We start from the raw sequence: 20,913 nt of genomic DNA on the forward strand, positions 1-20,913 counted from the left end.
ACTTCAACGGGCAGAGAATTCCAGAGATTCACCACCCTTTGAGCGAACCACCATGCTGCCCTTTAAGTAACCAACAGTTATTTAAAACCTTCAGTACTCTGTAATGGGCCTGTACACATTTGATATTTGTTGGTTTCTCTCCAACACAGATGATATTAACAAGTTGCTTTGCCTCAAGATTGACTGTTGCGTCACCTTTACATGGAGTAGGCATGTTACCTAGGACTGAATGAGTAAAGCGAACTACTATCTATTTTCCCCCTTTAACCAGTGAACATCACTGTAGTTAATGTATTGTTGGCAATGTCTACACAAGGGTAATTCTACAAAGCCTCTGGCACTGCAGCTGGACAGGAGTTATTGTCTAGTCTCTACTCAATGCTTTTGTTGTTCAGCACAATTACCTCTCAAATATGTGCTCTCGCAAGTGCAGATCTCAAATTGGGACAAGGCAGACATGTCAATGACTATGAGTGCCTGCTTGCAACATTCACAATGTAATAGCTCATTTCAACAGCTTTTCTTTTGAAAGAAAAAAATGAGTAATTTGACATCTGTAAGGAAGAAAATCTATTTAAAAGAAAATTCACAGGAAGTATTTTGTAACTAAGACGATGTAAGATACAAAACCACTGACTCAAACATGAGTACAACATTTCTTCACTCTGTCCCCAGCTTCATACCCAAAACTTGTTCAATAAACAAGGTCTGGATAAGAGGCTCTTTTGGAGGGTCAGTACAGATTGAATGGGTCGAATGGCCTCTGCACTGTAGGGGTTCTATGGATTCTATACTATTTTTCCAAACCAGCAGTGATGGTTGTTCATTCCAAATCCATTTAGTTCCAATCCTCTGTTCTTTCCCCATACCCAACTCACAGAATCCCCACAGTGCAGCAGGTGGCCATTCGGCCCATCATGCCTGCACGGACTCTTACCCAGGCTTACCCTGTAACACCATGTATTTACATATATATCTTGGGACACGAAGGAGCAATTCAGCATGGCCAATCCGCCCAACCCACGCATCTTTAGAGTGTGGGAGGAAACCAGAGCACCCGGAGGAAACCCATGCAGACATGGGGAGAACGTGCAAACTCTACACAGTCACCCAAGGCTGGAATTAAATCTAGTTCTGAGGCAGCAGTGCTAACCATTGTGCCACCCAATTATTTCTCTTTAAATAATAAGTCACCTGCTTTTATTATTTTAGTGAAAAGAACCATGTTTTCTCAATTCCCCCATGCAATTGAAGCCATGCACCAGGTATTAATTTAGTTAAGCTATCAACATAGTTCACATTGGTAGCATCCAAGTCAGAGGCTGAATGTTTAACGTTTACTCTGGAGACTGAACATTGAACACAGTACTGCATTGTGTGGAGATGCCATCCTTCCTCACATTTTCTCAGGCTGTTCTCCCATTCTTTTTCACATGCACCCATCTCAAATGCTTCAACAGCTGCCGGCAGCAAAAGACTCAATTTCAAAAATAAGTTCTACCTTCCTCTTTTTTCTGGCAAAATCTGAGTACGTATCCTGTTTTTATTCATTTCCCTAGAGTTAGAAGCAATCTGTCACAAGGGAATGTGACAGATTGCCTCTAATTATTGGGAAATCAAAACTACAGATTAAATAGCATAGTGGTAATGTTACTGGACTAGTGATCCAGAGGTCACTGTGGGCATGAGTTCAGATCCCAACAAGGCAGCTGGGGGGGACTTAAATTCCATTAATTCGTCGATCTGGAACTTGGAAAGACTAATATCAATAATGATGATTATAAAACTATGGGATTGTTGCAATAATACACCTGGAACACTATCACTCCACTAGTTGGGAGTCAAACCTAACACAAAGAGAGCTGGTTCCGTTTATTGGAAGCCAATCATCTCAGTAGCATGACATTGCTGCAGGAGTCCCTCATGTTACTGTGTTCAGCCCATCTTCCGCTGCTTCATCAATAGTTCCCCCCACCACCCCAGTGCAAATTCAAGACTGGGGAATGATTTCACAGATTCACAGCTCCTCTGTGCCCATGTGCAGCAAGATGTGGAGAACATTCAAGTTCGGGATGATAAGTGGCAAGTAACTTTTGTCCAGACAGTGACCATCTCTGACCAATGAACCTAACCATTCCTCCTTGACATTCCATAACATTACTATTGCCAAACCCCCACAATCACCGTCCATTGATCAGAAATGCAAGTCGTACCAGCCTTTCATTTTTCAATTCATTCACAGGATAGAGGCTTCGCTGGTAAGGCCAGCAATTGTCTTTGAGGAAGAGATGATGAGATAGTTTATTAAAGGCATCAGAGTGGTTTGTTAGGTCACTTCAAAGTGCTGCACTCTACCTTGCATATTGTACACACTGCTGTCAGTGTGCACTGAGTGCGGAGGGAGCGAATGTTGGAGGTGGTAGATGGGTATTTTATCAAGTGGACTGCTTTGCCCTAGGTGGGGTTGAGCTTCTTGCATGTGTTGGAGCTGCAGGCAAGTGGAGAGTATTCGATCACACTCTTGATTTGTAAAAGATGTACCGACTTTGGGGAGGCAGGACATGAGCTTTGCATGGTAGCATTGTGGTTATGTCACTGGACTAGTGAACCAGAAAACTGATTAATGATTTGCAGACTGTTCAAATCCCGCCATAGCAGTTGGGGAATTTAAACTCAGTTAAATAAAATCTTGTCTAAGCAGACACTGTCCGGATTGGTGACCATGAAATGAGCAGGTTTCTTATAAATGCGTCTTCACCTGAGGAAGGAGAAGCGCTCCGAAAACTCGTGATTCCAAATAAACCTGTTGGACTTTAACCTGGTATTTTGAGACTTCTTACTGTGCCCACTAACCCAGTCCAACGCCATTCCAGGTCATACCTAGAAGGACAAAGGCAGCAGATCTATTGGAACATCAGCCTGTTCCCAGCCACACATCATCCTGATTTGGAACAATATTGTCATGCCTTCACTGTTGCAGCTACTTTGTAAGTTGTCTAGTCCAAATACAGAAGAGGAACACGTCTTTCTATTAGATTTGTACTTGCGCTTTTACTTTTAAGTTAAATTTTCTGAATTCGCACAAGCAGCCCAGTCTTTGTTTGTAAAATAAAACGGGCCAGCAATGTACATGTCCCAAAAATCGCTTTCCTACCACAATCATAAAAAAAAGTGGAATAAACAGTGCCAAGAAAAAAACCCCATGTCAAAACACCTTTTGAAGATTTTTAATGTCTGTAAAAGCCTCTAATTACAGGTGGAGGAACAGAAATAAAGCCGAGGGAACACTGAGCTTTCAGACACACCTCCTGGGGTCTGTGTTTCCCTGCAACAGAAGTCTTGCAGCATACAGACCTCAAAAAGGCAACATAAAGAAATTAATCTAAAAAAGATTTAGTTACAGTCTCGAGAGATACAATACTTACTCATATTCCGTACACTCCATTCTAAAGGCTTTATCATTTTAATTTGAGATCCAGGCCATTATTGTAGACAACTCCACATTTTTAAAATTTTTTTACTCTACTGTCGAAGTTACAGAGCCAATGCTCAGAGCAGACCGGACAAAACCCAAATCCATTCCTTGCTGCATCCAAAAACCAAAACTCAACATCCAGTTGGACCCAGTTCATGGTCCCTACAAGAGAGACCAACAAGATCCAAGCTGATAAGGTGAGGCACTACACCCCATCTTGGGCTTGAGTTGACGTTTGATTTTAGCCAACAGGCCGAAAGGCTATTCAGTTTCAGTTTAAGCCCAGATACCAACTCATTACTGAGATAGTTATCTGGCAATAGCTCAGGTGACTGAGTCTTTACTGTCTCTGAAGGCCTGCATAGGTCAGAATAGAACAATTTCTCATAGCAGCACTAGGGTATTTCAAAATAATAATTGCCTTGTCCTTATGATATAAAAACTCCTGCAACATTAAACACCAGCATGTCGAGGAGACAACTACTCAACAGATTTTGCTGATTTTCTGCAGGAGTACAGAACGCTGCTCTTCATTAGTTAGATTCTCGGCGATGGAGTGGAGGAAGTGCTTTTCATCGACTTTGCTCAGTAACGCACAGGTGGAGGTGTTGGCTGCCGTCAGGGTCTCGTACTGGGAAAGCAGCTCCAAGGATACGTAATACAGGGACTCAGAGGTGCCACTGGGCATCATTACCATGATGTGAATGACGTGGCAGAAGAGCTGCATGATGACAAAAGTGGCCTCCTGACTGCAGTCTGGATTCTGAGCTCCTTTGAGTTTGCACTGGACAGACTCCAAAATGTCCGACATACTCGCGGCGCACTGCCTCGCTGCATACTTCCATCCTGCCGTCGAAAGCCAATCGGAGCAGCTGCAGCTGCAGATCAGCTGAAAAGCCCGCAGCAAAAGCTGAGAGAACTGCAGGTGGTGTGCAAAAGGTCGGAGGTTCAGCAGCGGCATGTAATGAACATACTCCAGAGTATATGGCACGTGAAGCAATTCGCGCTGCAGCAGGTTCTTGGCCACGTGGTTGAGACGTCTCCATTCGCTGGAGCTGCACCAGGGCAGGACCTGGATCAGTGCAATGAGAAAACCTTTACTGAACATGTTGACCTCCTCCACGCTTTTAGCATCAATCGTTAGATAGGACAGCATCTGCTCCGTCATGTGGGTCGAGATGCAACAACATTCCATCCACGCCAGCAGCCCGGTGCCTGGACCATACTGCGGAAGGTTAAGCGCTGACCAGCCATCGTCGGAGAGGTCACACACCTCAAACAACGTGGCGGGCACCTCGTACTTAAAATGGCCCCCAAAGATGCTCTTTAGCCACAGGCGCACAGTCCAGTCCAATCGTTCAGTCTTTCTGTACAACCAGGAAATAGACGTTGACCAGGTCTCTGGATTTACAGACATTATCTGCTCAACAACAGTACAAACCATGTCTAATGTCTCAATTAGAAGACCTTTTGTGTCTATAGAAATGTGGTTAGATGTTTTGTTGCTGTCTTCCCAACACAAGATGCAGCGGTCCAGGAGCTGAGAAAGGGCAAAAATGAGAGGAAATGGACAGCAGGCAAGTAGCCAGTGTTCCCTGGTGCCATCGTCAGTCACTGGCAACTTCAGGGCACTGTTTAGGACTTTGAGAGGAAACTCAATCCCAGGATTGCTTTCCATCAGATAGGGAAGGACAAATATCTTTACAGCATCGGCAGGCTGGAGGAGAGATCTCCGGGGTTCCTCATCAATTTTTTCCCCTGGTTCCATGAGAGAGGTCAGGAACTCGAGAAACTGATTTTCCTCCTTGGTGGTGGCAAACTTGTCCCAAGCAGCTTCCAGGAGACACCTGGCCAAGATGCTCAGCCCATCTGAAGACTGGTTGTCCACAAAAGACAGCGCTGGCAGGTTCTTCAGGATCTGAGCAAGAAGTTTATGGGCACCCAGATTCACTGCGGCCAAGTGGCATGTCTTCTGCAGGGTGGCTTCCGGGTTCAAGAAAGCAACTCTCACCACGGCAGTCACCACTTTCTCAATGTTGTTCGCTGCCTCACCTTGCGTGAGGGAATTGAACACCATGTTCACCTCCTCTTCAAAGCAAGCTTTGAAATCACCCCCATCGCGACAGAGGCCCTTGCTCCCATAGGAGGACAGGACTCCCAAAAGTGCCTTATTTTTGTCAGGGATTGAGAGGGCGGACAGGCAACCCAAAACCACTTTCATCAATCGTTTGACCTTCGGCGTTTTGTTGACTCGACAAGTTGACGCATCTTTAAGTGTTCCAGCTAGCCTCAATACTAAATCAGTGTCATGAAAAACATCTCTGTTCCTTTCAAGACAACTGAGCCAGCTATCCTCAGAAAAAGCCCAAGCAGGACTTGATGCAAATATTTTACAGATCTCTGCATATCGTTCCATTCTTCCATCAATTATGGTCATAGCAACATAAAACTTAACTTTATCTGTGGCAGCAGCATCAGCTAATGGCACATTGGTAGCAATCTTTTGCATAAAGGGGGTTGAATTCAGGAGGAAATCAGACAGACTTTTCTTTGCCTCCTGAGATACTAATGTGGAATTTTGAAGCACTGGACAGATTTCACTTAAGCATTTCAAACTCTGCGCCGTTCTGTAGATAGTGAGACTTCTCTTCTGAAGGTCGGTGCCACTCTCGGGCTCAGTTTGAAGGACAGGCGCCCAGGCTTGGAAAAGATCAGCAAGCGTCTCGATCCCTGAAGTCAGTGCTTCCGGTAGCAGCCTGAATGCAGACTTTCGACAATAGATTCTCAGCTCCCTCTCTGTCTCCTTCATGTGCCTGATTAAACTTTCTGCCACTGGAAACCCTTGCAGTAAGGGGTTGCCTAATGCAATCAGTTTGGAAAATTTCTCCAAATATTCCTCTACGGGCAATTCAACCTGATTGTCAGAAAGCACCGAATTGTAAATTGTGTCTGATAGCTTTGCTAGGGCAGAGCACTTATAAATGTAAGGGTTTATATGACTTCCTAATCTCTTAAGACCATCTAGTAGGAGAGAAGGAATGGACAGGTTGCTCGAAGATCCAGACAAGCTCTCTGAATGTAACGGAGGAGAGGCGTCAGGATCTAATTTGAGTCTCTTGGACATGTGATAGATCTCATCAGGCGCACGTGCCAGGTATTTTTTCACCTCCTCTCCAAATGTTTGAACAACTTCATCCCTTTGTCCTTCATTTTGTTTCATCAGTTCCCACCACACATCCAGGAAGATAGCCACGTCATCATCAGAGGTGCCGTCAAGAACATGGTCGACGAAACGAGTCATTTCCAGGTGGCATAGGTCTGACGGCAGTGTCAAAAGCAGCTCAACAAAGACTTCTGAAGCCCCCAACGACTTCACCAGCTCAAATAAAACCGTGCGATTTATCTCCGGGATCATGCTCTCCACTGAAAAGAAGAGGTCTTCCTTCCACCTTCTGTCACTTTCGGCATCTGAATCTCGCTCTTCCTTAATATTAGTCCCACTTCCGTTGGAGTTCAGTAGCTTTGCCCATACAAAAGCGAGCACTTTCCTCTGCCACTGCTTGGTCTGCGTGAGATCTTGTGCCGTGTCAGAATTTGCAGCACAGATCTCACGCACTGCGCCGACAATAGGCTTCCCTAAGGTCGCCCATTCCGATTTCTTCATTTCCAAAAGTGTTTTGTGCTGACTTTGCTCCTTGGCCAACAGAAAGCCACCATGCAGAACGGCCACCTTTTCGCAACAAATCCAGGATCCTGAAAAGACCAGAAATGTGAATAACTTCCAATTGTATAAAACCAAAATTCTTAAGAAATTTTCACCACAAAAACCAAATAATAATTAAAACACATTTTAATTACACCTTGCATTTACATAGCACCTTTAATACTGTAAGAAGTCCGTGGTGCTTTACAGGAACGTTCTCAGACACACTGAGCCATATCGAGAGATATCAAGGCCCAATTACTGAGGATGCTGGAAAACAGGTCCGACAGTACCTGTGGAGAGAGAACAGAGCTGACCTTTCGAGTTTTGAAACGTTGGCTCTATTCTCTCTCCGCAGATGCTGTCAGACCTGCCGAGTTTTTCCAGCATTTTCTGTTTCCGTTCAGGAGGTAATTTTTATCTCAGATTTCCAGCATCTGCAGCATTTTGCTTTGGCCAGAGCTTTCAGCTCTCAGTGGATGCTGACAAGTGGGGCACTTTTTGTGAGGAAGGAACTTACAATTTGAGCACAAAACGAAAGGCAAGCCTTCCGGTTAGTGGACATGATGTGAGAGAATGCCTGTGCACAGAGCAGAGGGGAGGGCTGCAAGGCCATAATACTGTTGCCACATTTTCCCATCCATCCATTTAAATGAACAGAAATTCAGACAACTGCCATTTTAGGTGGACAATCCTTCCCAAACAACTTCCCTCCACACTTTAAAACCAGGCAATCTTTAATGTCACACGGATGAACAAAAATAACTTGACTCCGGCCTCCTGCAAGTCCAGTGACTTTCACTCTAACAACACCTCATCTTTCAATGAGGCACTTAACAGGCTTGACAATTCCAGGCTGTAATCTCGACTCCCATTCTGTTTTCTTTTTTCTTTGCTGGTTTCAGTTTACATAGGATGTGAATGTCACTGGCTGGCCAGCATTTATAGCCCATACCTAATTACCCTTGGACTAAGTGGTTTGAGATATTCACATTGCTGTGGCTCTGGAGTCACATGCAGGCCAGGCCAGGAAAGAGTGGCAGATTTCCTTCCCTAAAGGACATTAGTGAACTCAGATGGGTTTTTACAACAATTTTAATTCCAGAACTTAATGATTTGTAACTCCATTTTCTTTTTATTGTATTCAAATTCCAGCATCTGCCATAGTGGAATTCAAACAGTGCACGACCTTGGGTTTCTGGATTGCTAGTTCAGTGACAATTCCGTAAATTTTATTATGTTAAAGACGCTACCCATGCGCTTGTCATTGAGGTGCTATCAGGACAAGAGCCAACGTAATTTCAGTGAGGGTTGAACAAAGACGTGGTGCAAGTTAGGATATGGGCAAGAGAGTTTTGGATAAACTCAAGCTTATGTGGAGTGAAGATGGGACAATGACCAAGAAAGCACTGGAGCAGTAAATTTTAAATGTGACAAAGGCACAGATGTGGGTTTCCACAGGTGAGCTGAAGAGCAAAGTCAGGCGATATTATGGAGCTGGCAACAGGCAGGTTTGGTGATGTATATAGAACATAGAATCCATACAGTGCAGAAGGAGACCATTTAGCCTATTGAGCCTGCACCAACATCAATCTTACCCAGGCCCTATCCCTGTGATCCCATGTATTTACCCTGCTATTCCCCCTGACACTAAGAGGCAATTTAGGGACAATGAAGGAATATATGGCTGAAGCACCAACAATTGATAGTGCAGCAGAGGGAGGGATATGCATGCCAGTGTTGTAGGAGCAGAATTTTTAAAGTTTATTTATTAGTGTCACAATTAAGGCTTACATTAATACTGCAATGAAGTCACTGTGAAAATCCCCTAATCAGCACACTCGGGCGCCTGTTTGGGTACAGTGGGGGAGAATTTAGCAAGGCCGATGCACCTAACCAGCATGTCTTTCGGACTGTGGGAAGAAACCGGAGGAAACCCATGCAGATATGGGGAGAACATGCAGACTCCACACAGACATTGACCCAAGCTGGGAATCGAACCTAGGTCCCTGGCACCATGAGGCAGACATGAGGGATAAATATTAGCAGAGATCACAAACACAGGAAGGAACATGCCATATGAAAGTGAAGCTCGATGTCAGATTTTGCTGATAACACCTGTATGAAACACCTTTGGGCATTTTATTACTTTAAAGGCAGCGCCATATAAATGCAAGTTGTTGTTGCAAGAGTCTTTAAGAGGGGGCATTGAAGGGGCATGAATATTCCTATAACTGCACCCAGGAAAAGAAAACAAAGGAAAAAGATGAACAAAATAACTTTGTCTGCAACAACATATATTCACATTACAGTCCTGAATGTCTCGATAATAACACCCAGCTCACATAATATCTAGTGATTCATCATTTCGTACTCGAATCTTAGTGGCACAACAACACATGACCTTCAATTTGATCCTTGGTCAAATTCCTGACACAGAGGGCAATATTACTATACATTTCTGTTCATTCTCCTCCATTTACTTCACCAGGCACAATAAGGGCGGCACAGCGGTTAGCACTGCTGCCTCACATCGCCAAGGGCTCGGTTCCATTCCAGCCTTCGGTCACTGTGTGCAGAGTTTGCGCATTCTCTCAGTGCACGGTTTCCACTGGTTTCCTCCCACACTCCAAAGATTTATAGGCCAGGTGGATTGGCCATGCTAAATTGCCTCTTAGTGTCAGGGAGATTTGCAGGGTAAATACATGGGGTTGCAGGGGTAGGGTCTGGCTTCAGGCTCAATGGGCCAAATGGCCTCCTTCTGCAGTATAGGGATTCTATGGATTCAATAATCCAGAAATACACTAACCAACATACTTTGAAGACAACTGTATCACCATTCCTTTGAAGTCGCTGGGTGAAAATCTTCCCTCCCTAATGTCGACCCACAGCACATGGACTGCAGCGGTTCAAGAAGGCAGCTCACCACCACTTTCTCAAGGTTGACTAGGGATGGGCAATAATGCAGGCCAGCCAGCAACGCTTATGACCCACGAATGAAGGAAAACATACTTTGTTTTAACATAAAGAACAAAATTCAGCTATTTTCCCCATGTTAATCAGCCAGAAGTATTTAAACAGCAAGTTTAGTAACTAACTACTTTTGATGGGTTCACTCAGTGGGGAAGGGTCATTTGGACTCGAAACATTAACTCTGTTCTCTCTCCATACATGCTGCCAGACCCGAGATTATCCTTCACCTTCTGATCTTATTTCACATTTCTAGCATCTACAGTATTTTTGCTTTTACTTACTAGAGAGTGTGGTTGTCTCCTGTAAATGGACATAACTTTAAAGTTTATTCATTAGTGTCACAGGTAGGTTTACATTAACGCTGCAATGAAGTTACTGTGAAAATCCTCTAGTTGCCACAATCTAGCACCTGTTCGGGTGCACTGAGGGAGAATTTAGCATGGCTAATGCACCCAACCAGCACGTTTTACAGACTGTGGGAGGAAACCAGAGCACCCAGAGGAAACTGGGGCAGACATGGGGAGAATATGCAGATTCTGCATAGACAGTGAACCAAGCCAGGAATTGAACCTGGGTCCCTGGCGTTGTGAGGCAGCAGTGTTAACCACTGTGCCACCATGCCATCCCAACTTAAATTGATTTCTGCAACAGGCAAACCTGGCCCTGCAGCAGAGGCGTCTCCTGCTCAATTTATGCTGCAGTGGAGTTCTGATACCAAATATGTCAATAAAAAAATAAATAAACTTACCCCAACTCATTTTTCAAGATTATTTTCCCACACTATGCAATTCTTGAGGGTTTGGTCTGACAATTGGAATTGGAAACCATATTGTCAGAGACTGCAAAACCTTTAAAAAGAAATAAAGATAAAGCTTTTTAATGATATTTTTACAAATCCATTTGTAAAGAATCTCAGTCCCCCAGAAAGGACAATTCTATTTTGTATAAAATTTGGCAGCAGTTAAGAGGGGCAGTTACAATGACTCTTACATCAAAACAAAGCTTTTTTCTTTAAGCATAACATGAATACTCAGGTGGCAGCATGACTGAAGTGTCTAGTTTCAACCGTTCTAAGCCAGCCAGGGCTAAATCTTCACTAAAGGAACATCTTGCACCAACCGCAGTTCCACTCCAGCCTAGCAAAAAACTGCAATTCAAAAATGCACAGACCCCTGGAAGTAATAACAGAATTCCCTTTGTCTTCACTTTCCACAACAGTCTCCGCATTCAATCCACCATCCCATGCCATCGCCAGAGTGATGCCAACACCAACACATCTCCCCCCCCCACCCTTTCAATATTCCAAAGGGACCATTCCTTCTGCAACCCTCCTGCTCCACTCCTCAATCATCCCCAGCACCTTCACCCCTTCCTATTGCATCCTCTCATGCAAGCCCAGAAGACACAACACCTGCCCATTTGCATCTTCCCTTTTCCCGTCCAAGATCCCAAATATTCCTTCCGGATGAAGCAGCGATCTTGCCTTTCAGTATTCACGGCTCATAATGCGGTCTACTTTGGGGAGAGCAAACGCGCCGTCTTTCTGCAACACCTCCGTTCAATGTGCAGGGCCTGAACCTCCAATTACCTGTCCACCCCACACTCTGTCTCGGGTCTGCTGCAGTGTTCCAATGAAGTTTCAGAAACAATATCACATCTTTCAAGTAAACAACTTGCAATTTTCCAGACTCAATATTAAGTTGAACGATTGCAAATCATTAACATTTTCCCCTTTTTCTTTCAGCCAGCAAATGATTTGGGGATGATTTTGCCATTCTGACTTAGACCTCCTCCAGGCACATCTTGTGTTTCTGTACTTGTTCCTTTACCATCTCCTTTTGTCTTGCACCATTATAACTTTGATCATTGAAACTACTCCTGCCTTCCATCCCATATTTTTCCCTTCATCTTGCTCTTCCTGTCTCGCACTCCCTGACATCTCCCAGTTATGGCAGTAGTTTGCCCGCCTGTAAAATTGAACTCTCATTTTTCTCTCTACAGAAGCTGAGCACCTGCTGAATGTTTCCAGCATTTTCTGAGTTTTTTTTTAAAGAAAATCTCTCATGCAGACAGCTCCACACTAACTACAACTTGCAGACAGTCAGACCCCAATTAACACGGACTCTACCAAGTGTCACTGGCTAGCCAACATTTATTGCCCATCTCTAGTTGCCCTTGGAAGGCAGTTGTGAGTCAACCACATTGCTGTGGCTCTGGAGGCACAGGTAGGGCAGACCAGGAAAGGACAGCTGATTTCCTTCCCTAAAGGACATTAGTGAACCAGATGGATTTTTCCGACAATCGACAATGATTCCACGGTGATCAGCAGATTCTTAATTCCTGATTTTTTTTATTGAATTCCACCATTTGCTGTGGCGGGATTCGAACCTGAGTCCCCAGAACATTAGCTGAGTTTCTGGATTAATTATATAGTGATAACACCACTAGGCCATAAGGGAAAATGCTGGAAAATCTCAGCAGGTCTGGCTACATCCATAAGGAGAAAAGAGCTGATGTTTCGAGTGCAGATGACCCTTTCTCAAAGCTAAAAGGCTTAGAAAGTTGCTTTTATGTCACTAGGCCATGCCTTGAGACACTACAGTCAGCACACCACAATATAACTGCAGCAAATAAATAACTTCCACTATTAATTGTACCTTGCTCTAAGAGATTTTTAAAAATTCCTATCATATTGAAAGCATGAATAAATCCACCATGCTGCATGCTAAAATTTCATGCTTTTTTAAACCATATTATAAATTAGCAAATAACTTAACTAAAGCCATGCTTACAGTATAAAGATATTAGGTAAATTTTAAGTTTTGAAATAAAATGTGCTCCTGGGGGTAACTTAACCAAAACGTAAACACATAATCTCAACCAAATATATAACCTGGAATCCTGCACAGCTTAATCAAGGCCTCTAAGCCCCGAGCTGGGTTTGTAGCCTCCCCCAGGTCCCTCTCCATCACTCACCTCCCTCCCACCAGCCTCACTCACTCACACTCCGACCACAGACAGTCAAGGAGATCTCAGCGCACAGGAAACCACCTCCCGCCTAACAACGCTGAACCAGCCCAGCACCGCCACCGCTGCTGCCCCCTAGGCAGGCTGACTAAACTCCCTGCCACTGCAACTGAGCCTGAGCCTTCCTCTACAAGCGTGCGAACGACTTGTAAAGCAACCCCCTCCTCAACACACTAATACAGACAAGAAGCAAGCCCTTGAGATTATTCCAGAATCTGACTGAAATTATCAATTTCCCCCCGCCCCTTTTTAAAATGTCCCAGCGTATCTGCGCTCCTCTAATGCTGCCCCATGTTTTAACCAGGGGTGGCACGGTGACACAGTGGTCAGCACTGCTGCCTCACAGCGCCAAGGAGCTGAGGTCGATTCCCAGCGTGGGTCACTTTCTGTGTGGAGTTTGCACGTTCTCCCCATGTCTGTGTGCTGTTTCCTCTGGGTGCTCCGGTTTCTTCCCACTGTCTGAAAGCCATGCTGCTTAGGTTGGATTGGCCATACTAAATTCTCTCTCAGTGTACTCGAACAGGCGCTGGAGTGTGGTGACTAGGGGATTTTCACAGTAACTTAATTGCAGTGTTAATGTAAGCCTGCTTTCTGACATCCCTCTATCTCACTTTCTTCTCTGGACCAAGTTAGATGAGCCCCACTTTGATGCTGTCCCGAAGACCTAACAGTGGTGCTATATCCTGGTCGAATATATGTAACTTGAAGATGCCCTGGTTGCCGTGGAGTATGGCCACACCTTCAGTGCAAATGGTTCATCTGCCATAGTCCACAAGGTCCACTTGGGTGCTGGGGTCCAGTGTTGTATATGGGTCTTGTTCCTATAGCATTTGGTTGGGTGATATGTTACATTTTGCTCCAGTATCAATCTTTATCTTCAGTCTTGCGTTACTGCAAATCATGTTGAGGGTAGTGAAGATCTCACCCTTTTACGGAGTCAACTCTCAATTTTTAAAAAATATTCTTTCATGTGGCAAGGCCAGCCTTTGTTCCCCATTCCTTATTGCCCTTGAACTTATCCACCACATTACTGTGAGTCTGGAGTCACATGTGGACCAGACGAGACAAGGAGAGCAGATTCCTTTCCCTAAAGGACATTAGGGAACCGGATGGGCTTTTAACAAAATTTGACACTTGTTTTATGGTCATAATTACTAAGACTAACTTTAAATAAATTCAGATAATTAATTGTATTTTTAAATTTCACCAGCTATCATTTGAAGTCTCACTCTCAGAACATTAGCCTGGGTCTTGGATTATTCGTCCAGTGACATTACCACTGCACCAGTCTCCTCCCCCAGGTAAAAGTACATGTAAAAATGTGTTGTTGTAAGTTGTAAATAAACTTTTTCTCCTATTGCATCTCTTGCCTTTTGTTATACAAGTTTTAGTGTATGACTTTCAAACTAGATAGTTGCCAATCCTAGAATTCCTGCAGTGCAGAAAGAGGCCATTCAGCCCATCAAGCCTGTGCCAACACCAAGCCTTCCAGCCCTATCCCTGTAATCCCATGTATTTACCTTGCTAATCCTCCTGACACTAAAGGGCAACTGAGCATGGCCAATCAACTTAACCCGCACATCTTTGGACTGTGAGAGGAAATTGGAGCGCCCAGAGGAAACCCAAGCAAACATGGGGAGAATGTGCAAACTCCACACATACAGTCATCCAGGGCCAAAATTGAACCTGGGTTCCTGGTTAGTCCACAACTAGAGCAGTGTGTCCAGTTCTAATCACTACATTTTAGGATGGATGAGAGTTGGGGAGGTGGGGGGCGACTATGGTGGTCGAGGGGGTTGTGCAGAGGAGATTAATCAGAATGGCTTTAGGAAGGTAATGAATTTTAATTATAGAATTGGTCACGAGGCGCAAAGGTGTTCTCCTTGGAATGGGCAAGTTTGGGGCAGGGAGGGTAGAGAGATCTGACAGAGGTGTACAAAATTGTGACAGGTTAAGACAGAGTAGATAAAGGAAAAGCCATACATGTTGGCTGATGGACACATGGACCAGAGTCACAGATTTGAGGTACAGATAGGAAAAGCTGGAGGACGTGGTTCTAATCCAGTGAGTGCTGATGAGCAAATGAGTATGTAGTGTAAGTGAAGACAATTAATGAAATTGGAAGGACCCTAAGGGTAAAGAAACTTGCAGAATTATAGGGTTAAAGTGAGAAAATGAGACTGTTTGGATCATTTTGCTCAGAGAGACAGCATGGATTCAATGGGCTGAATGGCCTCTTGTGTCATAATGACTGTGCTCGAAGTGCCATTATGAGCCACTGTTCCTTGGCCAACAATTTTTGGTTTTTATATTTCTTTTATTAGAGCACCACATAGTGATATAAACAGGTTAGTGCAGCTCCCCGAAAATCATAACATTTATGAAGTCCGAATATTTTGGCTCATTTGGAAGAGAATTCCATTTTATTAACTAAACTAGGGGATGGGATCAGAAAGATTTGCAAAATTGTAACAGCTTGTCTAACCAGTGATAATGAAAAGAAAAACTAATGGCCATGATGTTAAAATTTAAACCAAGGAATGGGATGGAATTCTGATGAGCTGTTGGAGAGGCATCTATAGAATTCCTACAGTGCAGAAGGAGACCATTTGACCCATCAACTGACACAAAAGTATCTTGCACAGGACACCCCCTGCCCTATCCCTGTAACCCCACGCATTTATCATAGTCAATCTAACTATCTTTGGACTGTGGGAGGAAACTGGGGCACCCGGAGGAAACCCATGCAGGCACGGGGAGAATGTGCAGACATAGGTCTGAGTGGAGGCGGAAGTTCTTCACCCAAAGTGTTGTGAATCTGTGGAATTCCCTGCCCAGTGAAGCCATTGAATGTTTTAAAGGCAGAAGATTTTTGAACAGTAAAGGAATTAAGGATTATGGTGAGTGGGCGGGTAAGTGGAGCTGAGTTCATAAAAAAGATCAGCCTTGATCTTACTGAATGGCAGAGCAGGCTCAAGGGGCCAGATGACCTACTCCTGCTCCTATTTCTTATGTTGTAAAGTGCAAACTCCGCACAGACAGTCACCCAAGGAATCAAAGGCCGCAATGCTAATCACTGTGCCACTGAACTCTCCATAATCAGAAGCAGAATCTGGACAGGATGTGGAACGGGAACATGAGGCTGACTAAACAGTCATTTTTGTTCATGGAATGTGGGCATTGCTGGCAAGACCTACATTTATTGTACGTCTCTAATTGCCCTTGAACTGAGTGACTTGCTGGGTCATTTCAGAGGGCAGTTAAGGGTCAAGCACATTACTGTGGAACTGGAGTCACATGTAGGCCAGACCGGGTATGGATGGCAGATTTCCTTCCCTAAAGGATCTCAGCGAACTAGTTGGGTTTTTATGACAATCAATGATAGTTTCAGGTCACCATCACTAATGACTAGCTTTCAATCTGAAATCTCATTCATCAAATTTAAATTCCATCGTCTGCCATGGTGGGGTTTGAACCAGTGACCCAGAGCATAAGACTGGGCCTCTAGGTTATGTGCAGTGACATTACCGCTTGGCCACAGCCATCTCCCTTGACCAAGATAGTTTTGCTTTGGATGACCAAGGATGTGGTTCAGATAAGGAAACCTGAGCTCGAATAATTCAACCTTCCCCCTTCAAACAGAGGATGAAATGTGGCTGATGGGCACAATTTCAACAGGTGAGCATTGCCCAAGGATCATGTACAAAATAAGGAAAATCTATTTTACAGATACGATTTGGCTTTCAAAATCCCTTGAAGGGAATAAAAGTTGCAGCACCACATGGAAAGTGTGGGAGAATGTTGCAGATAGCCAGCACAGGCTTAATGGGCCAAATGGTCTCCTTCTTTGCTGCGACCATGTTAAGATTCACATTAATAGTTGCTGAAGAGATATGGTACCGCACCTTAAAGGAATATTTTGAAGTGTGACGTTAGTGTACCTTTAAGAAATGTATTTTTTGAATCATGTTCTCTGCAGTTGTAAGCAGACCTTTTTAGTTTTTTTCCTCATGTTGCCAGGCCATCTGCTAGAAGTCCATCTATTGCTACTTCAATAGCTTAAAAAGAGTTTTATTTATTTTTACTCTGGGATCTTTTATGACCTTGCATTGTGAGGGAGAAGATTGATTGACTAGTCAAGGTCAGAAGGTTCCTGCCCAGGAAAAAAAATCTAAGGATTCATTTTCAGTTCCGAAGGGAGTGGACATCAGACTGAAGGCAGTGTTTTTCTCTCTCCCTGGTGTTTGGAAATTCTGCTGGTTTGCTGAAAGCAAAGCTTCTTGCTTCCTGGAATGGAAAATCTGCTGTTGATAATTTGCTTGCCTGGAGTGTCTCTCCCTGGAAGCTGTTCTGACTTCAAACTGGCTGTATCCAGAGGGCTGTTAGAAGTTACAAGGCAGAGATGACATGGTTTCAATTCTCCAACTAAAGGACTGATGCTGTACTGGCTTCAAGCTTGTCTGTGTGTTTGTGTGTGTGTGTGTGTGTGTGTGTGTGTGTGTGTGTGTCAAGAGAACTGTAGCATTCAACCAAAGGACTAAATTCCAGTAACACGTGAGCACTAGTCTTTGCTGTGTTAAACCTGTGACAAGGGTTTTGTTTACGGCATTTATCTCATTGGAAAGGTGTTTGGCTGATGTTGATTTGTTTTCTTGTTTGTAATTGGTAAAAGTTATTGCTAAGTTTCTTTCCATACATGTTAACTTTCTTAAATAAACTTTGTTTGTTAAAAGCTCCTTAATAGGTCACTTGAACCATGCCTGAAATGAAATATTTCTTGCTCAGCCTAGCCAAATTCAAAGTTCAAAACTTATGATCCAGGCGGATTTCATAAAACCTCCTGGAGCTTCTGACCTGAATTGTAACAGAAGTATGCACATGGTGCAATCAACCATGGGCTGCAGGATGGCATGGTGGTTAGCACTGCAGCTTCACAGCACCAGGGATCTGGGTTCAATTCCAGCCTCAGGTGGCTGGGTGGAGTTTGCACCTTCTTCCCGTGTCTACGTGGGTTTCCTCCAGGGTACTTTGGTTTCCCCCCACAGTGCAAAGAGGTGCAGCTTAGGTTGATTGGCTATGCTAAATTGCCCCTTACTGTCCGGGGAATTAGCAGGGTAAATATGTGGAGTTACATTGATAGGGCCTGAGTGGAATTGTTGTCGGTGCAGGCTTGATGGGCTGAATGGCCTCCTTCCGCACTGCAGGGATTCTACGATTCTATAGATTGATTTGCCTGCCCTGCAACTCATAGGATTGCTATTGCTGGTTGAACTGGGTGATTCACCGCTGAATAGCTCGAGCCGAAGAGGGTCGGTGGCACCTAGAATCATCTGCTTTCCCACTTCTCCTAATTTTCCCTTGAAGGTGATAACCTGAGCAAGTTTCCCTCAGCGTCTGCGATGCAGACGGAAGTCACCCCTCATCAAATGCAAGCCCAGATAGTTAGTGACAGTAGGCCGGACAGGTATTTCAACAGTTAACCCAGTCTTGTCCTCACCAGACATTGGCACAGCAAATTCCCTGGGGAGGAACGATCAGAGAGCAATCCGGGAATTTAATTTCCTCCATTTATTAGAGCTGTCAGTACATTACTTGTGTGTTAACAGGTAATAATTTTGGAAAGTGAAGTTAAACAAGTGGGTATTAAATCCCAAGCTCTTGAACTTGTGACTCAAGGTAAATTATTCGGACGCCTTAATGTTCAGAATTAAGATAGTTTCTCCCACTCACTTTGTTAACTGATCATTAAACGGCAATTACTGTAAAAAGTTACTCCATCCCACGGATTCATTAAGGTTGGAAAGGGCCAAGTTGAGTCTCTGTGATGAATGGATTGGGACGTACTGGCTGAATGAGAAGCCTTTCAGTTATCTCCAAGGTGTGGCCACCACATCAGTCGGAAACCTTGGAGTGGAAAAAGCATGAGGACATTTCCTCCTAATTCCATATGGAACATTCTGCATTCCTTCACTGCTAAAGCTCCCTCCAAGAACTTTGGTTTCCATTTTCTTTGGAACAATTGCATGGTGGCACAGTGGTTAGCACTACAGCTCCAGGGACCCGCCTTGGGTCACTGTCTGTGTGGAGTTTGAGCATTCTCACTGTGTCTGCATGGGTTTCCTCCCACAGTCCAAAGATGTGCGGGTTAGGTTGATTGGCCATGCTAAATTGCCCACAGTGTCCTGGGATGTGTAGGTTAGAGGGAGTATTGGGGTTCTGGGGACTGGGCCTGGGGTGGGATTGTTGTTGGTGCAGATTCGATAGGCTGAATGGCCTCCTTCTGCACTGTCAGGTTTCTATGGTTCTGTCACCTGCAGCTCAGTGGGTAGCACCCTCAATACTAAGGTCAAAGGTTTCAAGCCTCATCCATGAACTTGAGCACAATAATCTAGACTGACATTCCAGTGCAGTGCAGAGGGAGTGCTGCATGGTCATCTTTTGGGTGTGATGTTAAACTGAGGTCTTGTATACACTCCCTGATGGATGTCAAAAGATCCAAAGGTGCGATTATCAAAGAGGTAAAACTGTCATCCATTGTGTCCTGGCCAACATTCATCCCCCAGTCAACACCAGATTACCCTGACCTCTAACATAATGTTACTTGAGGAAATTTGCAGAATATGCAAATTGGCTTCCATGTTTCCTACAATGGTGACTACTCTTCAACTACTAGGACATCTGATGGTCCCCAAAGGCACCTTTTCTTCCTCAACAACTCCAAATCCTTGAGGTTGGCATGGTAGCACAGTGGTTAGCGCTGCTGTCTCACAGCTGCCAGAGACCTGGGTTCAATGCCAGCTTCGGGTCACTGTGTGGAGTTTGCACATTCTCCCCGTGTCTGCGTGGGTTTCCTCCAGGTGCTCTGGTTTCCTCTCACAGTCCAAAGATGTACAGGTTAGGTGGATTGGCCATGCTAAATTATCCCTTAGTGGGCATGGTACTAAGGGACAATTTAGCGGGGTTACGGGGATAGGGCAGGGAATGGACCTGTGTATGATGCTCTTTTGGAGAGTCCATGCAAACTCCATAAGCCAAACAGCCATTTTTTGCACTGGATTCCATGAGACAATTTACTGTGTTGGACAGAAAGCTCGTCGCCATTTCCCAACTCTGACTCAATTCTTTCAGAGCCCCTCAAAAAGTACCAAAATCCTCCAGCCTCTCCTACACTGGATCATACAACAGAGGAGTAGGCCATTCATGCCATTTGAGCTTAATATCGGTACTGGGGAAGTTGCTAGTCTCTATTATCAAGGATTTCATAAATTGGCATTTGGAAGGTAGCGGTCAGACAAAACCAGGTTGGATTTACAAAAGGGAAATCATGCTTGAAGAATTTATTGGAATTTTTTGAGGATATAACTAGTAAAGTTGACCGAGGAGAACCAGTGGATGTGGTTTATTTAGACTTTCAGAAGACTTTCGACAAGGTCTCATACAATAGACTACTATATAACGTTAAAGCACATGGGATTGTAGGTAATGTCTCGCAATGAAGAGAAAGCTGGTTAGCAGATAGGAAGCAAAAGAGTTGGCATAAATGGGTCTTTTTCTGATTGGCAGTCAGTGACTAGTGGGGTTCTGCAGGGATCTGTGCTAGGACCCTAATGTTCACATCATATCTTAATGATTTGGAAGAGGGAACTGAACTTATTATCTCCAAATTCGTAGATGATACAAAGTTGGATGGGAGGGTGAGCTGTGAGGAGGATGCAGAAATGCTTCAGCATGATTT

At 44.3% G+C, this 20,913-nt stretch overlaps 1 protein-coding gene across 2 annotated transcripts; it reads right to left on the reverse strand.

Annotated features, from left to right (window-relative positions):
* Positions 1–3,218: 3,218 nt before the first annotated feature.
* Positions 3,219–13,163, reverse strand: gemin4 (gem (nuclear organelle) associated protein 4). 2 transcript variants are annotated; one of them, XM_080210791.1, is made up of 3 exons: positions 13,128–13,163; positions 10,900–10,999; positions 3,219–7,228 (listed from the first exon to the last, which is right to left on the reverse strand). In XM_080210791.1, exons 2-3 carry the CDS (start codon positions 10,907–10,909, stop codon positions 3,960–3,962), a joined length of 3,279 nt encoding a protein of 1,092 aa, XP_080066917.1. In that variant the 5' UTR covers positions 10,910–10,999; positions 13,128–13,163; the 3' UTR covers positions 3,219–3,959. The 2 variants fall into 2 exon arrangements, with proteins under 2 accessions (XP_080066917.1, XP_080066916.1); XM_080210790.1 differs by lacking the exon at positions 13,128–13,163 and adding an exon at positions 13,045–13,119.
* Positions 13,164–20,913: the final 7,750 nt, after the last annotated feature.

Source organism: Carcharhinus amblyrhynchos, chromosome 23, assembly GCF_965287045.1.
Source record: "Carcharhinus amblyrhynchos chromosome 23, sCarAmb.v2.hapA, whole genome shotgun sequence".
Lineage (NCBI taxonomy): Eukaryota > Metazoa > Chordata > Chondrichthyes > Carcharhiniformes > Carcharhinidae > Carcharhinus > Carcharhinus amblyrhynchos.